This window comes from Pseudonaja textilis, chromosome 15 (assembly GCF_049901715.1).
Source record: "Pseudonaja textilis isolate UNSWEBS1 chromosome 15, rPseTex1.2, whole genome shotgun sequence".
Classification (NCBI taxonomy): domain Eukaryota; kingdom Metazoa; phylum Chordata; class Lepidosauria; order Squamata; family Elapidae; genus Pseudonaja; species Pseudonaja textilis.
Genome location: NC_142004.1, coordinates 5184670 through 5209002, shown reverse-complemented (window position 1 = coordinate 5209002; position 24333 = coordinate 5184670). Strand labels below are relative to the sequence as shown.

The 24333-nt window shown below is 45.8% G+C and overlaps 1 protein-coding gene across 12 annotated transcripts; it reads left to right on the top strand.

Moving 5' to 3' along the window:
* The first annotated feature begins 1430 nt into the window (after nt 1-1430).
* Nucleotides 1431-23524, top strand: FBXO21 (F-box protein 21). Of its 12 annotated transcripts, none has more exons than XR_015739618.1 (13): nt 1431-1719; nt 6185-6320; nt 7219-7313; nt 8903-9024; nt 10109-10255; nt 10631-10767; nt 11046-11182; nt 12786-12962; nt 14069-14201; nt 15699-15889; nt 17803-17960; nt 20351-21127; nt 22575-23524. XR_015739618.1 is itself a non-coding variant. In XM_087913254.1 (12 exons), the coding sequence occupies exons 2-12, from the start codon at nt 6198-6200 to the stop codon at nt 20524-20526; spliced, it is 1578 nt and encodes a 525-aa protein (XP_087769380.1). In that variant the 5' UTR covers nt 1431-1693; nt 6185-6197; the 3' UTR covers nt 20527-23524. The 12 variants fall into 12 exon arrangements, 7 of the variants coding, with proteins under 7 accessions (XP_087769380.1, XP_026574397.1, XP_087769379.1 ...); XR_015739617.1 differs by having other exon boundaries at nt 22572-23524; XR_015739621.1 differs by lacking the exon at nt 17803-17960 and having other exon boundaries at nt 1431-1693.
* The last annotated feature ends 809 nt before the right edge of the window (nt 23525-24333 follow it).

Genomic DNA, 24333 nt, shown 5'->3' with positions numbered 1-24333 from the left:
CTCAAAATTTCCGCTACCGGTTCTCCAGAACTGGTCAGAACCGGCTGAATACTGTTGAGGTAATTCCCCTTTAGGAGAATGAGCGCACACAGGGAGACGTAGTGAGAGTCGTGAAGAATAACACACAACCAGCACACAGATACACTGTATAGTAAAATGTAGGTATTTACTTCCAGTAAACGGTTAAGCAAAGTCCAACAAGCAGTCCAAGTCATACACAGTTATAGCAGTCAGTTTTCAGTCCAGGGATAATCCAATAACAAAGTCCAGTATCAAAAACAGTTCAGTAGTAGATTCACGTCAATCCAAGAATAACGATGATCAGCAACAGTCAACAGGGAAATGCAGGAACCAAAAATAGTGAACATCAGAACATCCACCAACTAGCAACTAGCAACACTCTCTGGGAAACCAGATTTCTGGCTCCATCTTATGGCCCTTTGAGGAACCACACCCAATTACAATTTTAGCATTCCCTTAAAGAGAACCTGGCCCCTGTGATTTTTGTGCACTCTGATCATGGCTTGGCACCATGTACAGGCACCGCCAATGGTGGGGCTGCTAACAAACTGTGGTTAAACTTATGATGGCTTAATGCATGGCAGTGTAGGAAAACATTCTGTAAGCAGTACCTAAAAATGGAGAGCTAACAACTACAGGTTTACTAATAGAAGATTTGGGTTGAATTGTAGGGGCCTTGCCTTTCGCCATTGTATCATGAAAAGCAGGGCAGTCTCTAAATTCACTAAAATGCTGGAGCCCCCCCCCCCACATTCCTCCCAGCACTAACATCCCTCCTCCCCACCCTTCTGCCCTAAATAACTGAGAAGGCATCTCTTTCCCCCACTGTTTTTATGCGTTTATTTTAATGAGGAGCTCCGAGGTGTGTGGACGGAGGGTGGGGGGGGAATTGAGCCTCGGCCCTGCCAAAATCTCAGGAGGTTGCTGAGATTTCAGCATGAACCAAGGATTCTCTCCCCACCCCCCACCCCCGCAAAAAAGGCAAGCTGCTGAAGAGATCATATGATTGCACATCAAGGAGAAATCCTGTGGTTCTTCTGGTTCTGTGGTTTTGGCCAGGAAGCCAGTGGGTCAAGAAATGTACCCACAAATGTGAGCAAAACTTTCCTGGGATATATGGCAGGATCACTGAAAAAAAACCCCACTCCCCCTGCAGCCAAACCTCTAGAGGAATCTGGTAGCCTCTTTCCCAACTAAGAAATATTAAAAACATCGAGCTGCAGTTCACGGCACGGAATTCTGGGTTGGGCTTGATGACCTCCCTAGGACCCTCCCCACTCTGTCAGTCTGTAAAAGCGGCCGGAAAGCCTCCCGCCGCTCTCGAGACGTCCCCGAGGGAGGAGGAGAACCCTCCCGCCGCGCATGCGCAGGCCCCCCTCTCTGCGCGCGCGCGCGCGCGCGTGCGCTCTGGCCGCTTCAGGGAGGCTCCCCGGCAGCGGCGGCGCAAGATGGCGGCGGCCGAGCGGGAGGCCTGCGAGGAGGCGGCCGAAGAGGCCGAGGAGCAGCGGGCGGGCCCCGGATCCGCCCGGCCCCGGCCCCGGTCGGCTTGACGGAGCTGCCCGGCGAGCTGCTGGAGCTCATCCTGTGCTGCGGCTCGCTGGACGCCTCCGACCTGGGCCGCCTGTCCTGCACCTGCCGCCACCTGAGGGAGGCCTGCCAGCCCCGCGGGAAGGTCTGGCGGGAGCAGCTGCGGCGCAGGTGGGTGGGTGGGCGGGCGGGCGGGCAAGGGTGCCTCTGGGCGTGGGCAGAGCGCGCGGGGCGGGGAGAGAGAAGCGTTTTGCACCACCGGTGCAACAGAGTGCCTGGGCATGTGCAGAGTGCAGGGATACAGGGGGAGAGCGTCCAGGTTTCGCGTCACTGGAGCACCCCCAGGGTGCCTGAGCATGTGCAAAGTGCAGGGGTAGAGGACGGGGTACTCCCAAGCAGGAGGCGCTTCCAGGTTTGGCACCACGAATGCACCAGGGTGTCTGGGCATGTGCGGAGTGCAGGGATAGAAGACAAGGTACTCCCAACCAGGAGGTGCTTCCAGGTTTTTCATCAGGGAGCATCAGGGGGTCTAGGCATGTGCAGAGGGCAGGGATACAGGAGGGGGTTAGTCCCAACAAGGACTGTCCAGGTTTCGCACTGTCTGGGCATGTGCAGAGTGCAGGGGTGGAGGATGGGCTACTCCTAACCAGGAGGAGCTTCCAGTTTCACACATGGGTGCACCAGGGTGCCTGGGCATGTGCAGAGTGCAGGGATAGAAGACAGGGTACTCCCAACCAGGAGGTGCTTCCAGGTTTTTCATCAGGGAGCATCAGGGGGTCTGGGCATGTGCAGAGTGCAGGGATACAGGAGGGGGTTAGTCCCAACAAGGACTGTCCAGGTTTCGCACTGTCTGGGCATGTGCAGAGTGCAGGGGTGGAGGATGGGCTACTCCTAACCAGTTTCACACATGGGTGCACCAGGGTGCCTGGGCATGTGCAGAGAGCGGGGATAGAAGAAAAGGATACTCATGAGGAGGAGGAGCTGCCAGGTTTTGCACCAGGGCTGCCCCCAGGGTCTCTGGGCATGTGTAAAGGACGGCGAGGAGGAGGAGGAGGGTGTCCCAAGTCCAAAGAAGCTGCCAGGTTTTGCAACTCAGGACGATGCACCAGGAATGGAGAGATTGATAAAGAGACGCTTCTGAGCATGGCCAGGAACAGAGCGATGAGGCTTCTGAGCATGGGCAGAAGGCCTTGTGTGGGGAGGCAAGGAGGACGGATGGAATCCCAGCTGGGAAAGAGCTTCTGGGTTTGCAGCGTGTGATCAAATTGGGAACGGGGTGTTTTGGGGCACGTGCAGAGAGCCTCTGGGGCAAGGAAGCGGGTGATGCCCCAGACCTAAAGGACTTCCCAAGTTTGCAGCACACGGCTAGGTGGCGAAGGGATGCCTCTGGGCATGGGCAGAGGGCGGCCATTTTTCACACGGGCTTTGTAGCATCTCCACAATCACCTGATCCAAAATTCAGACGCTTGGCAACTGGCGTGTACTTACAACTGTTTGTAGTGTTCCCGTGTGTGTGTGTGTGTGTGTGTGTCGCATGATCCCCTTTTGCGACCTCCTGGCAAGCAAAGTCAATGCCGGATTCACTTAACGACCGGTTTACTAACTTATCCACTGCGATTCACTTAAAAACTTGGGCAAGAAAGATGGTTGAATGGGGCAAGACTCAACAAATGTCTCGCTTAACAACAGCCGTTTTGGCCTCAATTGTGGTCGTAAGTCCAGGACCACCTGTGTAGGTGCCACTTTTTAAAAATACATCTTTTGCGTGCTTCATTTTTTTGGTTATTCAGAGATTAGAATGAGTCAGTCCTGTTGACCCTTTCCAAGCTTTAAAAACTTGGCTAGGTACTCGGGCCTGGAGCTCACAATGTGTGATTTGGCTGTACCATTAGTTGGTTAATCATCATGGCTGCTGTTTGTGGATGTTTTTACTGTTTTAATGACTCGTTTTGATTGTTTTATAATTTTAGAAGTGTAAACCGCCCAGAGTCACTTGTTGAGTTGGGCAGCTATAGAAATTGAATGGAAGAAAAACAACAGAATGATGGAGTTGGAAGGGACCTTAGAGGTCTTCTAGCCCAGCCCCGAGCTCAGGCAGGAAACCCTACACCATTTCAGACAAATGGTTATCCAACATCTTCTTAAAAACTTCCAGTGTTGGAGCATCCATAATTTCTGGAGGCAGGTTGTTCCACTGATGAATTGTTCTCACTGTCAGGAAATTCCTCCTTAGTTCTAAGTTGCTTCTCTCCTTGATTATATTCCATCCATTGTTTCTTATGAATCGTGTGTGTGTGTGTGTGTGTGTGTGTGTGTGTGTGTGTGTGTGTGTGTGTGTATCTATCTTGTGATCTCCGGAACTAAAATTATATTTATTATACTTACGAAGCTTTCATCAGCTTCTGCTGACATTGTCCAGAATATTAAGCTATGTGTGTGTATATATACATACACACACATACACACACATCATACATATATACACACTACCATGCTAGATTATCATTTACCTATCTGTTCTCTCTTATTTCAAAAGCTTTCGGCTGAGTCGCCAGTAACATGTATCCTAGTTCAAAATACTTTTATCTACTCTCTTTAATAGGCATCTGGTTGTCCCTGCTTATGTTAAACTTTTTTTTTTTAATTTTACTATCTGGGGTTGACAAAAGGCAGTGTTTGTGAGGAATGCTTCCAGTAACTGACTTTGCTATTCCCAAAGCTTCTCCTATTTTTTGGATTATTATTATTCTTTTTTGTATCTGCTTGCTTTCATCTCTGCCTTATGCAGTTCCTTTTCAGTGACAGATGAATTGAGTGGCAATGAAGGCCAGCGGGTGCCAAATGACTCTTTGCCTGGAATACGGTCGCGCACACACGGCTACGTTATTATTGCAACTGTTTATTTTTTAGGCAGCGGGCAGAGAATAATTCCTCCCGACCCGAATTTGCAGGGAAGAGGATTTAAAGGCCTCCGATGTAATTACTTCAAATGGAGCCCGGCCCAAAGGAACAGGTCAATAACTCTTCGCCTGCCAGAAAGTCTCACGTTCAAAGAAACGGCTGCTTTTGGACGGCAGGCCTCCGTTCTCGCCAGCCCACACGGTTGGATTTGAATCTTTGGATGGTCCCATTTGGCTGCTGGCAGGCTAAAGCCAATCTCTGAATCGTGGATGCCGCTTGGAAGCAAACTCAGAGTTTTAGCTTGCTGAACTCGCTGGTGGTTCGGCCTCTTCTGCAGGTGCAGACAGTATATCTGCTTCCTTTGAACTGTTCATTCGGAGTTTTACAAGCCAACTGGCAGTTGGAAAAAGGAATTTAAAAAAAAAAAAGCAAGCTTGTCTTCCTTTGCCAAGACATGAACAAAGCCAGGCAAACTTCGCCTTCTCCCTGGAAGAGAAAATTTACATAAACCCCTTTCCAGATCTCTTTGTCATTATTGACTCTGCAAGTGTTAATGCAAATGCTTGCGAGTTATACTTCACTCTCCAGCAGGGAAAGAAAGAGAGATTGGTAAAAGTCCTGAACTAAAAAGCAAAAAACATTGGAAGTAGGTTGTGTGGCATCGTTGCAAGCTTCCATAGATCTAGTGATGCGGTTTATTTGAGTTTTCCCTGGAGATTCTCAGCCATCCAGGCCATAGTTATCCCAAAGGTGCTTTTTTTTCCAAGAGGCAACTGGATTGACTTGGTTTTTTTCCTTGAAGACATTTCACTTCTCACCCGAGAAGCCTCTTCAGTTCTGAGTGGGTTTATTTGAGATGCATCCTTTTATTTATTAAAAATGTTTATGCGGCCATCCAGATTGAATCAGGCATCTTCAGCCTATGGACCTGAGTCGTAAATAAATTCAGCAGAATTTGGTGCTTTGGATTACGTTAATCCAATGACACCTTTTAGAACATTCACATAGTAGGGCAAATAAATTTGATAATATTTATTCAGTCACACGTGTATATATGACCCTTCTTTACTTTTGACTTGGCCATTATAGTGGGTTTTTAGGCACCAGTGCAGCAGCCTCCCTAGACGATGGGAAAGGAAGAAGGAATTGATGGCTGCACCCAAACAATATCATTAAGCTGTTTATTTTATGTAATTAGAAGGTTCTGTCATTGAGGAGGATGTGGTGGGTCTGTTACTGATCGGGATTCCCAAAATAACAGCTCTGCAGAGCTGAGCGGAAGACAATTGTTTCCATACTCAGCCATTTGTTCAGGCTCAGCAGCCAACTTTGAAAAATCTCCCATCTTTCTCTCCTCCCCCCGCCCTTCCTCCTCACCCAAATTCAACGGACACTCGTTGTTTCTCAATCTTGGCCACTTTGAGATGGGTGAACTTCAATTCCCAGAATTCTGGGAGTTTGAAGTCCATGCATCTTAAAGCTGCCATGGTTGAGAAGCACTGCTCTACTGTTACTTTTGGTAGATGGGCAACCACGTAAACTTGTTTAATTTTTTTTTTTAAAAAGTATAGCAAATCTAAAATGAACGGGTAACACTTTCCTCCCCTACCTAACCTGCTAACAAAGGACAACCTTGGTTTGGTCTGCCCGAAGGTTAGCGTTTTGCTCAGATTTTTAACTACCGTGTGTCGACCAGAGACAAATGTTCCATTCGGTTTGTCTTTCTCTGACACAGGTGGCCTTCTTTAATGAAATACTACAATCAGGCAGACAGTGTGAACTGGCTGGAGCAATATAAAGAAAGACATAAAGCGGGATTGAAAGCTCAAACGGTCGTCGCCTCGTTTTCCAAAAGGTTTTTTTCAGAGCACGTAAGGTTTTTATTTTTTTTATTTTTTCCTGGTTGATCTTGCAAATAAAATCCAATGTATTGTCGTTACCTATTTGTATGCTGACCGGGGAATTCTGGGTTTCAAACATCCACCTAAGCAAACTGGCTGGGGAATTCTGGGGAGTTGAAGTCCACCCATCTGAAAGTTGCCAAGATTGAAAAACTCTGATCTAAGCAGTGCCTCTCCCTCCTGTCTTTCGAAGGCCGCTGCCACATTTTATCCCCTTTGGAGATAAAATGGAGATTGCTGCCTGGAGTTCCTGGATATCAAATCTAAATAATCGCATGTCAAGAATGCAGGTAGTCCTCAAGTTATGGCCATTTGTTCAACCACCAAGGGCCTCCTCCATCCCCCGAGGAATCCCACGGTTCACCTAATGGCCACAACGGGGAGAGCCAGGATTGTGTGGACACTTTGCTTAATGACCACAACAACTTACCACACTATCATTCTGGGTTCAATTGTGGTACGTCAAGAAGTACCTGCAATTTTTTTTAAAAAAGGTATATATGCCCCATGAATCAAAGAAAACGTGTTTTCATTCTCAGTTTGGGAGCCCCCAAACATAGAAACTCTGCCCCACAACCACAATAATTTAAGCAGTTTTGCTTCAAACTCTCAACAGGTTTTTTTGTTGGAGCTTGCAGAAATCAAATCTGCTAAAGTGATTTTATTTATTTATTTATTTGGGAATTTTATATTGCTGCCTATGCGGACATGGCGACTCAAGGGGTTTACAAGGACATCTTGTTCAACAGGCAGTCCTTTTTCTTTTAATAACAACGAACCAATTGAACAGCTACAGATGAAATTGGGTCTGATGATTCTTGAAAGCTGCTTTAGCAGTGGAATAATTGCCCCGTTTTTTTCCATTTAGGTGCCCTGCGATGGCTTCACTGATATCGAGACCCTCGATTGCCCCAGCCACTTCTTTGAAGATGAGCTGATGTCCATTCTTAATACAGGAGGCAGGTGAGCTGAGTCTAAAACCCTAGGAAAGAACCTTTGGCGGTTTCTTCAGGGTGCGTGGCATACACATCGACTTTACGTCTTATTTTTAAATTACACTTGTGGTCCTGCATCTTCCCCAGGGAGCTCAAAACCAGCCTAACTATCTTGCTAACAAACCTTTGATTGAGATTCAGCTGAAAAATCATGATATACCTTAGAAGAATTAAGGATTTCTTTATATACCACTAAAAACTCTCGGATATCAGATAGTCAGAGTTGGAAGGGACCTTGTAGATCATCTAGTCGAACCCCCCGCCCAAGTGGGAGTCCCTACACCATTTCTGACAGATGGGAGTCCAGTCTCTTCTTGAAAGTCTGAAGTGATGAAGCTCCCACAACTTCCAAAGGCAACTTCTGTTCCATGGATTGATTGTTCTCACTGTCAGAAAATTCCTCCTTATTTCTTATTTCTCTTGTTCAGTTTCCATCCATTATTCTTTGTCCGGCCTACAGGCACTTTAGAAAATAGATTGACCCCCTTTCTCTCTGGGGCAGCCCCTCCCTCAAATATTGGAGGACTGCTATCATGTCTCCCCTGGTCCTTCTCTTCACTTCTCTTCTTGTAACCTTTAACTGCGTGAAATGATGCATCACAGGGCAACAGTTTTTGAACCCAAGGTCCCTCAAATGGGTTGACTTACAGAATGTGTTCAAAATCCTGGACTCTCGTTTGGCAAATTTTATAAACCGTTTTATGACACACGAATGGCCATAAAACGGTTTATGGCATCATACAAAATGTCATAAAATATTTCCTGTGCTGATGTTTGATTTGGCTGCTCAGTTCAACAAGGGACTACTTTCAAGATAGATACATTTCGGAATATCTCCTTGAATTTTTAAGAATTGTTCCAGTACGTTAGAAGCTCTGCCATTGTCGAAGGCATTGAGGGATCTGGTAAGAATAGACCCCTGAAAGGATGAGCCAAGGGGCCACAAGCTGGATTGGATCTAATCACTTTCAAGTTAAATAGCTAAACAGAAACTTTTCATATGTATTTGTGAAAATATTTCAGATATATAGTTCTCAAGTCTGCAGGGTGCAATTGTTTTTAAATGGAACTGTAATTCTGTGGTGGAGAAACGGTTAGAATACAGCATTGCAGGCTAACTCTGCCGACAGCCAGCATGTTCGATCCTGACCAGCTCAAGGTTGACTCAGCCTTCCATCCTTCTGAGGTGGGTAAAACAAGGAGCCAGATTATTGGGGGACAATAGGCTGACCTTGAAACTGCTTAGAGAAGGTTGTAAAGTAGTATAAAATGGTATATACGTCTCTTTTCTATAAGCTTCCTATCATAAGTTGATATATAAACAAAAAATTGCTAATATTTTAATAAAAACCTGCTTTTCTCTCTGGGCTCTTGATTGTCTTTCCTGTTCTCACTTTCCTATTACCGTTTTTAAACATTGATCCAGGATTCCTCTTTACAATTGTAGTCTGTTTTCTACTCTTCCAGGTGTTTTAGATGTTTCTTTTAAATGATCAAACCTCTATGCTGCCTGTCTTGCTAAGGTGACTCACCGCGGTGGTTTCCTTTACTCTGCAGGAAAGGCCTGACCTGGAAATACTATGCAAAGAAAATTCTTTACTTCCTGCGGCAACAAAACATTTTAAAGAAACTGAAGACTTACCTCGAGTACTCAGCAGATGAGCAATCCTTTTTAGAAGGTTAGTCACCTCCCAGAAAGATTGCCCTGGGCACTGTGTAACATTTGTAAGACTGGAAGACACATTTGTAGGAAGCAATCTGAAGAACTGTAACAAAATAAGACACGCAAAATTAAGTCCAGAAGGGTTGCTTAAAGGAACGGGAGATTAGCATAGACGATTCTGAAACTGAAGAGGAAAGCAATTCCAAAGAGGAGCAGTGAAAAAGACAAGCCTTTCCGTGAAAAAAAATGACCCTGTTAAAAAGTTTAAAAATTTTAAATGTTAAAATATATCCATATATTTCACACTGAGGTTGGGCAGCCAACTCTAATTTGGTGTTTCTCAAGCATGACCAGTTTAAGACATAGCGATGCTGGCTGGAGAATTTTGGGAGTTGAAGTCTACAACAACATAAACTGGCCGAAGTTGAAAAACGCTGGTCTAGTTTGGTTTCAAGCGCCTACATTAGTGGGGCCTTCACCTCAATGTGATTCTCTGTGATTCTTACCATTCTGTATAAAAACGATGTTTCCGCTTAGGATTGTAGTCTCTCATATCTGTCCTATGTAGATAGATAGACTGCAGTTGATCTGTCTACAATGAGATTCTGAGCTATGGTGGCGCAGTGGTTAGAATGCAGTATTACAGGCTAACTCTGCTGACTGCCAGCAGTTCAATCCTGACTGGCTCAAGGTTGACTCAGCCTTCCATCCTTCTGAGGTCGGTAAAACGAGGAGCCAGTTTGTTGGGGACAAGAGGCTGATTCTGTAAACCGCTTAGGGAGGGCTGTGAAAGCACTATGGAGTAGTATATAAGTCTAAGTGCTACTGCCCTTCCTTCCCTCCCAGTGGTTAAAATGCAGTATTGCAGGTTAACTCTACCCATAGCCAGGGGTTAAATTCTGACCAGCTCAAGCTTGACTCAGCCTTCCATCCTTCTGAGGTCGGTAAAACGAGGAGCCAGATTGTTGGGGTTTGCAAAAGGCCGACTCTGTAAAACTACTTAGGGCTGTAAAGTACTGTGAAGCGGTATATAAATATAAGTGCTATTGCTGTCTGCCCTCCCAAACCCATTTCCTGGATCTCTCTTTGTCTTTTCCTAGGGGCCGTGCTGGTTGACCAATACTGTAACCCTTTGTCAGACATCTCCCTCAAGAGTATCCAAGCTCAGATTGATGACATTGCTGCTCAAGTCTGTACATTTCTCAAATCCAAAAGCCCCAGACATCCCACAGTGGACCGAAAAGCAGGTATGGCCTTAAGCACAGTTCTCTTGGGTCGGCTTTTTCTGTGGCAGACCTGCCTGTGAAACCCATCCAACCAGGGTAGGCAGTCTCGACCACAAATTTTGGACCTGACTCATTGATAAATTTAACCCATGAGTGCGTAACTTGGATTATCAAGATTATCAAGATGGGTGGCTAGTTAACTCCCAGAGTTCCCCATTTGTATGCTGCCTATCTGGGTTACAAGGTCCCTTTAGGGACCCATTGTCCATCCTCTTATCAACCTGACCTGCCTTGCTGAGAAAACTCGGTGACAACTCTAATGGAAGAAAGATTAGGTACAAAGGAAGGGGAACCTACCTTTCTCCTATTTTCGTTGCCTTTCATTTATTTTTTAAGGTGAGGCCTTGATCATCTCTCAGGTGGAGCTGCAGAGGCAGGTTCTCGATGCCATGAACTGCGTCCTCTATGAGCAGTTGAAGTACCGAGGGAACGAGGTGGATTATTACAATTGTCAGAATTCATACATCCATCAGGTAAGGCGACGTTGACCAGGCAAGGATAAATGTTTAGCCTAATATTTCGGTTTCCCATTCACTTCAATTTATTACAGTCCCTAGACCAGAGATCAGAACAAATAAAAACGCTCCGTAAATGTACAATTAAAAATTCTACTATGAAATAATCCATAAAAACTAAAATCACCGTATATAAATCGCCTCTTGGGGAAAAAAAAACAGCACTGTTGGGACAACCATGACCTGGATGGCTGAGAACCTCCGCCGACCTTCTCATTCTTCTCTCTTTCCTCCAGGTTTTGATTCGCAGGACGGGAATCCCAATCAGCTTGTCGGTGCTGTATTTGACGATTGCCAAACAGTTGGGCGTCCAGCTGGAGGCGGTCAATTTCCCCAGTCACTTTCTGCTCAGGTGGTGCCAGGGCAAAGAAGGGTAAGCTTAATTTCCACCCCCTTCCGTTCCACTTCCGTACGTAATTCCTCCCCGGCGAGCGAGAGGGGAGACTCTGAGACAAGCATAATCTCAAAAGTACCTTTGCTAGAATAGCCCCTGGCACATCTGTGGGATCTCGAAACTAAGAGTTTCCCGGACTCCCCACAATGTCCCAAACTACAGTCTGTCCCCTTTTCTCCCATCATCGCCTCCCATGGGCCAATCACGATCTGTCCCAGAGTTAAGATCCTTTTTCTCTGCTGCTTAATAACCTTGAACTGAGCAAAGAATTTTATTTTGTCTACTTAGAACTACTCAATTGAAATCACACACACACACTTCCACTTTCTCAGGCAATGCGGCAGCGTGGAATGTGGCTTCCAAAGCGGACAGCTACATTTCAACATTGCCAGGTTGCAATTCTCTTGTTCAACCGTGCCAGACGATGAAGTCATCGTTTTGTTTTTACAGGGGGGGGTGCTATAAACGTGTTTCCACCCACGTGGAAGCAAAACGGTGGTGCTCAGTTTAAGAAAGGCCCCGTTCCTTCGTAATAGAGAAATCCGTCACCGCGAACATCGTCCCACAGCCTCGTTAACGCCGGGAGAAGAGGTTGGCATGGGAACGGAAAGCTATCAATCCAGCCCAATCCTAAGAGTTCTCTCTTCAGGGTTACAGACCGATGTGGGCACAGCTGCCTGGAAGGGAAAGAGCAGATTTTCCCCGGCCCGTGAAGCGTCTTTTTTACTCGTGATGCTTTCAAAATGTTAAGCGGCGCCATTTTGCGCCGTCCGGCCTCACGGGCAGCAGACGGGAGCCTCGCCCTGCGCCCCTTTCGCCTTTTGCAAAACCTCCACTGACGCTTCCCAAACGGCTTTGGGGTCAGCCCTGCAACAGAGCGCAGGAGCACCAGCTCTGTCTTACGCGGTCGGTTGAGCCCGAAATTTCTGTTGCTAAATGAGGCGGTGGTGAAGTGAATTTTGGCCTCATTTTACGACCTTTCTCGACACCGTTGTTAAACCAATCACTGCCGTTTTTAAGTTAGTGGAGTGAATCTGGCTTTCCCCGTTCGATTTTTGCTTGTCGGAGTGGTGCAGTGGCCTAGAAGTGAAGCTCTCGCCTCACCCTCAGGAGGCTGTGAGTTCAGTTCCAGGTAGAGGCAGGTATTTCTCTCTCTGGCCACATGAGGATATATCTGCTGAACAAAACTCCGCATTGGCAACAGGAAGGGCATCCAGCCACAAGGGATTAGGGGGGTCATTAAAAGAGGATGATAGATTTTGCTTGTCAGAAGGCTGCAAATGACTCCAAGGCACTGCAACCATCATAAATATATGCCAGTTGTCAAGCATCCAAACTTTGATCATGTGACCACAGGATTTGCAACGGTCGTGTTAAAAACGGTCATAAGTCACTTTTTTCAGAGCCGGTGTAACTTCCGGTCACTAAATGAACTGTTGTAAGTCGAGGGCTAGCTGTGTTTCTCCCCTTCTTTCCTCCTCCTCTCTGGAAAACTAGGAAGGTCCAGCCAGGCGCCAGAGATGATGAGCAGAACCATGATCAAAAAGGGAATTCCCCCTCGGTTGCGTTTTTCTTTTGTCAGGAGCACAAATATATTCGACTACACCTACATCGATGCTTTTGGGAAGGGGCGCCAGCTGACGGTCAAAGAATGTGAATACTTGATTGGGCACCACGTGACGGAGGAATTTTATGGCGTGGCAACTGCCAAAGAGGTTCTGCAGCGAATGGTGGGCAACCTGCTAAATATTGGAAAGAGGTAAGAATCTAGCAAAGTTAGCATTAGCAGTCCCCATTGACCATGGAGGTCCAGGTCCCCATTGAGTATGGAGGTCCAAGTCCTCATTGACCATGGAGGTCCAAGTCCCCATTGACCATGGAGATCCAAGTCCCCATTGACCATGCAGGTCCAAGTCCTCATTGACCGTGGAGTTCCAGGTCCCCATTGACCATGGAGGTCCAGATTCTCATTAACTATGGAGTTCCAAGTCCTCATTGACCGTGGAGTTCCAGGTCTCCATTGACCATGGAGGTCCAAGTCCTCATTGACCATGGAGGTCCAAGTCCTCATTGACCATGGAGGTCCAAGTCCCCATTGACCATGGAGGTCCAAGTCCCCATTGACCATGGAGGTCCAGATTCTCATTAACTGTGGAGATCCAAGTCCTCATTGACAGTGGAGGTCCAAGTCCCCATTGACCATGGAGGTCCAGATTCTCATTAACTATGGAGATCCAAGTCTTCATTGACCGTGGAGTTCCAGGTCCCCATTGACCATGGAGGTCCACATTCTTATTAACTATGGAAGTTCAAGTCCCCATTGATTATGGAGGTCCAAGTTCTCACTGACCATGGAGAAGTTGTGGTGCTCCACTACTGTAAGCTTTTAAGAAGAGTCTGGATAGCCATTTGTCAGCAATAGTATAAGGTGGACGATTGTCTGTCCAAGTCTCTTCTTGAAAGCTTCCAATGAGCAGAGGGTTGCACTAGAAGACCACCAAGGTCCCTTCCAGCTGTGTTATTCTGTTATTGTTAGAGAACACAGAAGGGTGGTTTAAAAAGGCAGCAACATTTGAGCTAACCGTTGAAAGAAACTTCAAAACTATAGCAGTTGCTTGAGGATGAAAGAAAGGACTAGGTGCATCATAGCTCTTGACCAGCGGCAACGTATAAGCAACAACATTAATTATGCATTTGATGCAACGTCTGGGTTGGTGACTGGTCAGCTAAGGGTCAGCTGACCAGAAGGTCAGCTAAAGGTCAGCTAACATTGTAGTTGGCATTGGGACATCACAGCTAGGTAGTGGTAAATGTATCTATGAAAACATGACTTTGATTTGAACCTGTTGGTATCCTGTTTGCTAGGGAAAGCACTGACCAGTCATACCCACTCCTGAGAGACTCTTTGGACTTGTATTTGGCCATGTATCCGGACAATGTCCAGCATCTAATGCTCCAAGCGAGACTCTATTTTCACCTCGGGATCTGGCCAGAAAAGGTACTTTTGATTCGTGCTATGTAGGTGAGGCATCCGATGCATGAAATAATCAAAGGGGTGGATGGATGTTGCTTGGAGCGGTGCGGTGGCCTAGAGGCAGGGGTGGGATTCTACCGGTTCGCCCCTATCCGCTAGAACCGGTTGTTAACATTCCAAGCAGTTCGGAGAACCGGTTGTTAGAAGAAATTACGGGCCTAATCCTGTAAAGGAAGGCAGGAAGGAAACATTCTGGTGTTGCTTACAGAAACTGCCTCTCCGTTAACTCTTATTACATTCTTGGCAGGACTAGACTTCCGGTCTCAGGAATTTCTCTGGAGTTTTTTCCCCCTCCTTTGCTGGTACTTTTGCTTGTGTGGAGTGACCATTCAAAGTTACAGTGGCACTGAAAAAAGGGACTTATGACCGTTTTTCACACTTACGACTATTGCAGCATCCCCACAGTCATGAGAGGCCAGGCGAGGAGATGCGTGCCTTGATGTGAGTGATGTTGAATTGGCCACGCCGAGCCAATAACATTAACACCAAGCCATCTCCACCAGTCACATGACCACCAAGCCACGCCCACCTCCCAAGCCACGCCCACAGAACCAATTGTTAAAAAATTTGAATCCCACCCCTGCCTAGAGGGGGAGTTCTCACCTCACAATCAGGAGGCTGTGAGTTTGATCCTAGGTAGAGACAGATATATTTCTCTCTCTGGGCACACTGGGAATTTACCTGCTGAACAAAACTCCGCATTGGCGACAGGGAGGGCATCCCGCCAATAAAACACTCTGCTAGCTCCATTCAATTGCCCAGACTCCACCCACAAGGGATTGAAAAAAGATGATGGGGTGGTGGTGGATGGATGTTGCTTCTCCTAAAGAGCTTGGTTGTTTCTCCTTCTCCATTCTCTTCCCTTTTGAAAAATTGGAGCACATTAAACTCGGCCACTTTGTATTGTTGATTGGCCAAACTCCTATAAACCTTAAAAACATTGTTGGCAAGCACTATCCTATTAAATCCTCTTCCTCTTCCTCTCTCTCTCTCTCTTTCTCCCTCCCCCTCTCTCCCTCTCTCCCTCTCTCTCTGCCTGTCTCCTGACTGCATTGTGAGTGCCTGCATTTATGTTTTTTTTGCAGTGCAATTTATGGTTTTTTTATTTTTTATTTTTTTGCCACAAATCAGCATTTATTTCTGGTTTATGCAAAAAAAAAAAAAAATCCACCCATGGGTTCGCTTACCGATTGCAAATTTGCTTAATGACCACGGTGATTTGCTTCATGGTTTTTTTTTTTTATAAAATTGAGTCAGTCGCGCGGTAACCTATTTCAACGACCGGCGTGACTTAACGGTTGTCATTCTGGGCTCGGTCACCGTCGTGGTAAGTCGAGAATTAGGTCTCCCTACGCTAAACTCATGAAAAGGCTGAAATAAATATCCTAAGATTGGATTTTCTAAATGTGGAGTTGTAAGATGATGGTGGATTGATTGGGAGCCGTTTCCCTCTCTTAAAAGGTTCTGGACATCTTGCAGCACATCCAGGCCTTGGACCCCTCCCAGCAAGGAGCCGTGGGCTACCTAGTCCAGCACACCCTGGAACACATCGAGCGTCGGAAAGATGAGGCTGGCCCGGAGGTGAAGCTTCATTCCGACGAGAAACACAAGGACGTCGTCTTTTCCATCGGCCTGGTGATGAAGCACAAAAGGTGAGCCAGGCCGGCCTGCCTGCCTGCCCGTCCCGTCCCACCAGGATTCTGTAGCTGCAGAAGTAGGAGTCAACATCCGTAGAACCAAAAACAACAACAGCAGCAGTGCAAGAGAGGTGTGATTTTGTCAGCCTTCTAAGGTAGACCAGTTCAGGAAAACGCATGACCAAGTGAGACCGTTATTTTATTCTTATTAGAGTAATAAGTAGAAGAAATGAAACAAGAATAATGAGTTTCTAAATAGATTATCTTATCTGTCTGCCTTTCTCTCTCTCTCTCTCTCCTGTCTCTTTCTCTCCTGCTCTCTTATCTTTTTCTTCTCTCTTTCTCTCCCTCTTTCTTTCACTCTCTTTCTCCTTTGTTTCTCTCTTTCTCTTTCCTTCTATCTCTTTCTCGTTTCTTTCTCTTTCTCTTTCTCTCCCTCTTTCTCGCTCTCCTTTATTTCTCTGTTTCTCATTCTCTTTCCTTCTATCTCTGTCTTGTTTTTCTTTTTCTCCTTTGTCTTTCTTCTGTTTCTTTCCCCCTCCTCTCTCTCTCCTGTCTTTCTTTCTCTCTCCTGCTCTGTTATCTCTTTCTTCTCTCTCTCTCTTTCTCTCCCTCTTTTTTTCTCTTTCTCTCCCTCTTTCTCACTCTCCTTTATTTCTTTATTTTTCATTCTCTTTCCTTCTATCTCTCTGTCTCTCGTTCCTCTTTTTTCCTACTCCTTTCTCTCTTTCTTCTGTTTCTCCTTCTTTCCCTCTCTCTCTCTCTCTCTCTCCATCGTCTCCCAACCAACATTTCTTAGGAGACAAGCTTTTGAGATAGTTGCTTGTCCCTGTTTCTTAATCTCCCAGGACCTCCTCCATCACCCCAGTTTATTTTTATCCTTCTCTCTACCCCCAGCAACTGGGCAGGCTTCCATGCAGCTCTGACCTGCAGCCTTTTCCATCCCTTGTTTGCTTAGAGTCTGATTTCTGAAATCTAGCCTCACGCGAAAGTCTTCTGAAGATAAAGGCGCAAAAAATATAGTTAAGTAAATATAGTTAAGTAAAATATAGTTAAGTAATCAGAGAACTTGGTGGGAACTAAGGGACATATTGGTGAACGCTGTCTTTGCAATGCCACACTTTTTAAGAGGGGAATATCAAGAGGGGAAAGTTCTGGCTCAGAACAAACTCTGCTTCCTGACTTCCGCCCTCTCTCGTCAGCCAAGCAAAACAAACAAACTCTTAACTGCTAGATGAAGCTGCTGACAAGTAACAGCTCCAGAAAGGACATCATCAGTGAAGAAATATGTACTAAATGTGGTTGTAGGAGAGATGCTTCCCACTGTTAGCAACAAGAGGAGAACATAAATTGTTCTAAGTTGCGGCACGTGGGTGAACCTTCCGTCAGTCATGAATGAGGTTGTGAGCTTATATGTCTACAGTAAAGGAGAATATTTGTAGCTTAGTGTGGACATGAGGGGTCCTTGTGGCTCCCTGGGCTGGCTTTTGTTCCTGAAGATGGTTCATGGCCCAGACTAGCTAATATCATCAGTTACATCATCAGCACTGATGATGATGATATTAACCTAGTTTGCGTCATGAAACGTCTGCAAGAAAACAAGCTCAGAGAGCACCAAAGGACCCCACAATCCTTCTCCTCCAGCACTACCACCACTCTCCACAAACCCCACTCCCTTCTAGCACTGATGATGTTACCTAGTTTGTGTCATGAAACGTCTGCAAGAAAATAAGCTCAGAGAGCACCAAGGACCCCACAGTCCTCCTCTTCCTCCCCACCACCCTTCCAACATGCCAAAGAGTTTCCGTCCAAGCAGACATCGCTTACGAAGATATTCCGAAGTGTCTGTCCTTGTTCTCGATAGAGAATCTCTCAGCCTGCCTCCAGCCATTGATGGCGTTGTGTACCCTCTTTCTGCTTGAATTTAGATATGGCTACAACTGCGTGATCTACGGTTGGGACCCAGCGTGCATGATGGGACATGAATGGATCCGAAACATGAATGTCCACAGCCTGCCCCATGGGCCTCACCAGCCTTTCTACAATGTTTTAGTGGAAGATGGCTCGTGCAGATATGCCGCCCAAGGTAGGCCAGCGGTATTTCCAGCAAGCTTGTTTATGGTTTGCTTATCCACCACTTGAAAGGAAACAAAATTGGAATAAAGGAAGGAAGGAAGGAAGGAAACATAAGAGAGGGAGGGAGGAAAGAAAGAAAGAAAGAAAGAAAGAAAGAAAGAAAGAAAGAAAGAAAGAAAGAAAGAAAGAAAGAAAGAAAGAAAGAAAGAAAGAAAGATTGAATATTGAAAGAAAACAGCCCAGTGCAGGATAGTTAATTCATATAAAGTTTCCCTTTTCAATAAGTCACGCTCAGAATTAATAGGGTAGAGCTGTCACTTCTTCACAGAGTGAGAGACAAAGAAAGTGGCTGTTGCCACATTTGCCTGCTCAGCAAATCAGGCTGGCAAACTTGAGGCTTCAAGGATGTGTTTTGCTCTTGAGGTAAAATGGCCATCATACAAAAGGTAGACCCTTAAATATTAAGGTGTTTGATCTCAGGCCCAGAAGCGAAGAGTTGCACTGTCATTCCACAGCCCAGACCATTCTTGGGGTCTCCAGTTTCATGTCATTTGAATAAAGAAGAATATTCATACTCAAGGTTTGAAATGAGGGGAGAACCCTTCATGTTCTCTGGGCTTGGTTGGTTGTGCACTGATAACGTTGCTTAGTTTGGAAAAGGAAACGTCTGCAAGAAAAGGAGCTCAGAACAACAAGGACCTCACAGTCATTGTTCCTCTTCCTCCTTTCCTCCTCCTCTCCACACACCCCACTCCCTTCTAGCACTGATGATGTTATCTAGTTAGGTAATGAAACATCTGCGAGAAAACAACCAAGCTCAGAGAGCACCAAGGACCCCTCGTATCATTTCAACAGCAGGATTTTGGGTGATTCCAAATCCATCGGTCTGCAGGACCATTGATGGGATCTTTTTGCAGCTAATAGTAGATCCATGTCCCATTCAGTCTCTGCTGCTTCTTGATAGTGCTGGGGAAAACTTCCAGTGACTCCCAATCAACCGGTGTCCCCAGTGCTGGTTGAAATGGAAATTCAGCCCAAGACAGCTTTCCTGCAGAACAAGTGTTCGTAGCGGTTGTGTGTTCCTGCAGAACACGTGTGGGGCTTATCCCTCTTTCACAATGGTCATTGCGTCTTCCAGGATAAGAATAGCATAAGAAGGAAAACCAACCTGCAAAGTTCCTGTTATTTTTAGTTACGTTGATCTTTATCCTTATTTAGCTATTTTAGGCTTAGAATAAATCAGTTCTCCCCAGCAGATGGCACTCTGTACAACTGCAGGTTGTGATTGCTAATAAGTTTTTCCTCCTATCTGCCTTTCTTCCCTTCGGCGTCCTCTTGCCCCAATAATCTAAACTTGGTCTACAACTCAACTTCGGTTATAGGGATATAAAAAAAATCTCCACCTCCAGGGAAATTACATCCAGGAATCTCATCAAAACACACAAGAGCATAAAGGCCTCATCATCAAAGTTAAAATAGGATAACCACGGCATAGAAACAGGGCATGAGAGAAGAACGCGTGGCAGCCACTGAAACGTGTGACTGTGCAATCTTTCAGGACACGTGCGCGCAGCCATATTCTTTTTCCCCCTGTTCCCCTCAGAATTGCCCTGTCCTAAAATTGTTCTTTCCTACAAGAAGGAAAAAAACGCAGCAGCCTTTCTATAAAATGGGCATCATAAATGCAAGTGCAAACAAAACGTAATTTTGCAAGAAAAAGGAGATTTCAGCAGCCTTGGCTTTTATTCAGCACCTTCGTTTCAAATAACTCAAGTTGATGGAGAGCAGCGAGCAGAAACTTTCTTCCTGGAAAACCATAGATATTAAGTCCCACCCAGCTTGGCAAGGTCAAAAAAAAAACAGGAATTGCATAGATTTCAGAAAGGTGAATTTGATATAGTGGCAGTCCTCGACTTATGATCACAATTGAGCCCCAGATTGCTAAGTGGAACACTTATTAAGGGAGTTTTGCTCTGTTTTGTGATCTTTCTTGCCACGATTGTTAAGTGAATCACTGCAGTTAGTGATCTCTCTCTCTCTCTCTCTCTCTCTCTCTCTCTCTCTCTCTCATACACACACACACACACACCATCCCCACCCTATCTTAATTTTTACCTGTGCATCCTGGAGTGGACGGGATCTTAATTAGGGCTTATTTTGGTGGGTAGGGCTTATATTGGGCGCACGTGTCAAAATCAAGCTAGGCCTTACTTTCAGGGCAGGTCGTATTTTTGGGAAAACAGGGTAGTAACATGGTCATTAAGCGAATCTGGCTCCCCCATTGAGTTAAGCTGCCCAAAGAGCCCCCTCCCTCTCCCTCTTGGTTGCTTCTCTCTTAAGCTCCTATCCATGACACTCCCACCCTTTGTGCAGTCTCTCACTTTTCCCTTCCTTTTGCAGAGAATCTGGAACTCAACCCAGAACCTCACGAGATCCCTCACCCAGACATTGGTCGCTACTTTGAGGAGTTTGCCGACACGTACTACGTGGCCAACCCAGAGCTGGCAATCCGATACCCTGAGGATATGGCGCTCACGCGTTTAGCTGGCCAGAAAACGGAAGAGAGCTGCGAATGAGACTTATTTTATTTATTTATTTTCCCCCCCTTTCCATCCTCTTCCTCTTTGCAAGGACAGAAGAAACTTTGTACAGTGGTGGTGGTGGTGGGGAATTTCATCACGGGGAGGAACTGCTGGTCTGAGGAACTGCACTTTGCTGGCTAGTAGTGAAACTTCGTGTTACGTAACCCCTCGATTGCGTTGTGCTGACACTTGTCAAAACCGTGTGGGTGGAGCAAAGTTTAGAAACCTCCTCCTCCCTCAAATGAAGAACTTCTGAGACTTAAAAAAAAGTTCTCATTCTGGAAAAGTCGAGTGACCTGCAAATGGAAGGCAGTGAATAATTTCCAGGTAGAATTTTCTGGAACTAACCCAACATCTGTCTCAGTGCAACTTCAGCCAACAGCGAGGTGCCAAAACCTTAAGGAAGGACGTCGATGCTTCCTTACTCAAAAGGTCTCCTAGAAACCCCATCAGGATTTCTCTCCACTGCTTCAGGCCAACGACTCGAATTTAAAAAAATAAAACCTGCCCTGGGTGGATGTCGTTTTCCTGCAGGTTTCTCGGACTCGCATTCCATCCCACAAGACACCGGGCCACATGGGTGATGAATCCGGAGGTGAGCATTATTCACCTTTTTTGTTCTGCTTGTTCGCTCATTGCTCACTCCATTAAAAAAGAAAGAAAAAGTATAAAAGAAGCACCACTCTGGGAGGCAAAGAAAGCACCGAAGGATGTGGCCATCAATTGTCTAAACTGTCCTTTTCTCAGGGAAAAGATCTGGGAAGCTGGTTGATTTGCAAAAGCTGTCTGGCAGAAAGAACTGATCACGCTTTCATCAGTTGTTGTAAATAATATATTTCAAGGCTGTGGAACGTGTAATTTCTGAATTGGGGTGTCTGGGCAGAGCGCTGCTGACATTGGCTGGAGGAGGCAAGCTTTTAATTATCGCATTGTCAAGGATAAAATGATAAGCTTCTCCGGTCTTAAGGTCCTGAACGTGGCTGTTTCGTAGCGGTGAAATTGTTATTTTCCAGGATCACCCCTTCATTTGCATGCTGTGTTTTCACGCACTTCGGCAAGCGCATTTCCCTGTGAAATTTAGTGCTAACCTACAGGGCGCAACAGCTCAGAGGTTCGAGTTAGACCGTCGCTCTAGGAACACGTGTGCGCCCTTCGACATGTGTACAGGTAGTCCTCGACTGGCAATGGTCATAGGTGCTCCAATACGAGACCCAAAACTTGGAAGAATAAACCTTTGGTTCTGGTGACCGACTCGAATTGGATCCTAATATCAGGTTTCCACATAATATACCCATAGCAAGCGAAACTCCGAGGCAGGTAGATTCCTCAAGGTAGAGTTTTACTAGATACATCAAATTGGCACAGATCTGGTGAAAACCGACTCTAAAAGTTCCCACGGTTTTCACCTAAGTGAAAGTACGTTTTTCCTCTTCCCTAGTCACATGGTCCACTCCGCTCTCTCTCTCTCTCTCTCTCTCTCTGACCAGGTATGAGAATGACCTTGATTCCCAGGATAAAGTATTTTGTTTCGACTACAAAGCCCCAGCTATCTATTCCTCCCCTCCCTATCCCTCAGCTCCGGTGTGGCAACACTGAAATGTCTTCAAAATGGCTTCGGTCAGGTCAGCTTCAGGGTCAGTCATAAAGCAGGTCGTCCCACAACCAACCCAATTTTTACGCTTTGTTTTGTGTGCTGTGGCCATTAAGCAAATCACCATGGCTGTTAAACGAGGCCATTTGTACACGATGGGGCGTTTTTGCCGAAAACCAGAAGTAACATGCTTCGGCATGTTTGCTTTTGGCAAATACATAGTTATTTGCAGTCAGGACACCGCAAATGATTGCCCACCACCCGAAATGCAGGCACAAAACCGGGAGGACGTAAATCCCTTTTGGGAGATCCAGCGTAATTTTGAACAGTCGCTAAGCAAACAGCCGTAAAATCGAGGACTACCTGTAGATCTTTGGATCGCGGCGGTGGGGAGCCGAATCCACTGGTGGGTTGCCTGCCAGACTGACGTAATTCTCTCTCGCAACAGCAGCCGCCAACCAGGATGACCTCCCTGGAGACGTGAGCCTGTGCCGACTCCCGGGCGCAGGGCCGTTGTCAGAATCGTCCTGCGAGATCCGACGACGCAGAAGCCTCGAGAGGGGCCGCGAAGACCACCCTTCCTTCGCAGTTCCTTTAAAGCCAAACAGGGAGGGCTAACCTATGCAATTCACGCAGCCCAGCCCTCTCGTGCGTTTTGGAGGGGCCTTAGCAATACACAGTCCACCGTTTAGCAATACGCGGTCTCTCTCGTCGACGGGGCAGCTGAAAAAAGGAGCCGCGAAGCTGCCTCAGACTGCACCCTCCTCCAGCCTGCAGCTGGCTGCGGGTCTCTGTTATCCCTGGTCGGATAATCTTGATCAGAAGTGGTTTCATTTCCCCCTCTGGATTGTTGTGGGTCTGATGCATGCCTGCCACTCTCCTTCTTTCCTAAATTTCTATTATTACTTTTTCCTCAAGCGCTTAGAATTTCTCCTTCATCTGAATGGTGCTATATAAATCCATCTTTCTCCCTCTCTTTATCTATCTATCTTTCTATCTATCTATATATCATCTATCATCTCTTATCTATCTGTTTTTGTCATCTATATCCTCTATCTAATCTATTCATCTACATCATCCATCCATCTACCTACAGTCCCTATATTTCCTTCTCATTCCATGTGTCCTCATTCTCTCTCTTTTTTCCCCTCTGTCTCTTTCTCTCTCTTTCTCTTTTTCTCTCTCTCTCTCTTTGTCATCTATATCATACCTATCTACCTTCCAGCATTTTGAAGATATAAAAAAAAGCAGAATTTGTACAGCCCATCAGTACCGTATGTAGTTTTGAACATAAAATGCACTAATTATTTTTAGGAGAGTTACAAATGTAGAAATATGTTTCCCTCCCTCCTTCCCAGCACTTCATGGTATTTCTGGAATAAAATGACACCCTTTTCAGCTTGTAACTGTGCCATATTCTTTCTAATATAAAGCCATTTCTTTTTTGGGGCGTTTTTTTGGGCAGAAGTCAATGGGAAGCCCTACTCGTAAAGAAACTCGATAACTGTGATTACCAATTTAGGAAATTTGAATCCATGGTAAGTGTTAAGAACATTTGAACTGACTGTCGCTGACTCTCTAAAAATACTTTGTGAAATAATGATATTTTACTCAAGAACTGAAAAGGGGTTTTGGCTCCCAGACAGTTTGGAATTAATTTCCTTTCTGTCTGCCTTCAGCTAAATGTAAAAGCTCTATGCTTTTCTCTTAAAAAGATAACACATTTTGTACATTGCTAGAAGTGTTTTATTTTTTTTCTCAATCACTTCATATTCCCAATTTACACTCTCCTCCTGAAAATAAACTCTTAAGTCTCAAAACAGTTGACCCCTGGATTCCATATCAGTAGCTAAACCTTGATCCATAAAAATATTACACATTACCCAGTAACAACACGCTGTCATATCAGCCACTTAATGGGCTCCATCCAGCTCTGGGTTCTCCAGGCTCACTGGCAGAACTACAACTTCAGGGCCTTCCAAAAGATGAGCTAATTTCTGGAGGGATGATGTTCCTGAGGGAGGTGTTCTGACCCAGGCTTCCCCCAAAAGCACCGAGCAGACTCTTTGTCCCGGCAAAACCCTTTTATTAAATGAAGGTGAATTCCTTGCGTTCACATTCAGCCAAAGGCCTGGCAAACAGTCTTTCAAGGGTGTAATTAGAAGCAGGGGCCTTATCTAGCTTGGAGAGCGGCCGAGTAAATATTTCCA

Bases quoted from the DNA above. Each gene is read 5' to 3' on its own strand.
- FBXO21 (XM_026718612.2), top strand. From the start codon at position 6,198: ATGAAATACTACAATCAGGCAGACAGTGTGAACTGGCTGGAGCAATAT. The intron at 11,183-12,785 runs GTAAGCTTAATT...TTCTTTTGTCAG, and splicing joins TGGTGCCAGGGCAAAGAAGG to GAGCACAAATATATTCGACT. The intron at 15,890-17,802 runs GTGAGCCAGGCC...GCTTGAATTTAG, and splicing joins CTGGTGATGAAGCACAAAAG to ATATGGCTACAACTGCGTGA.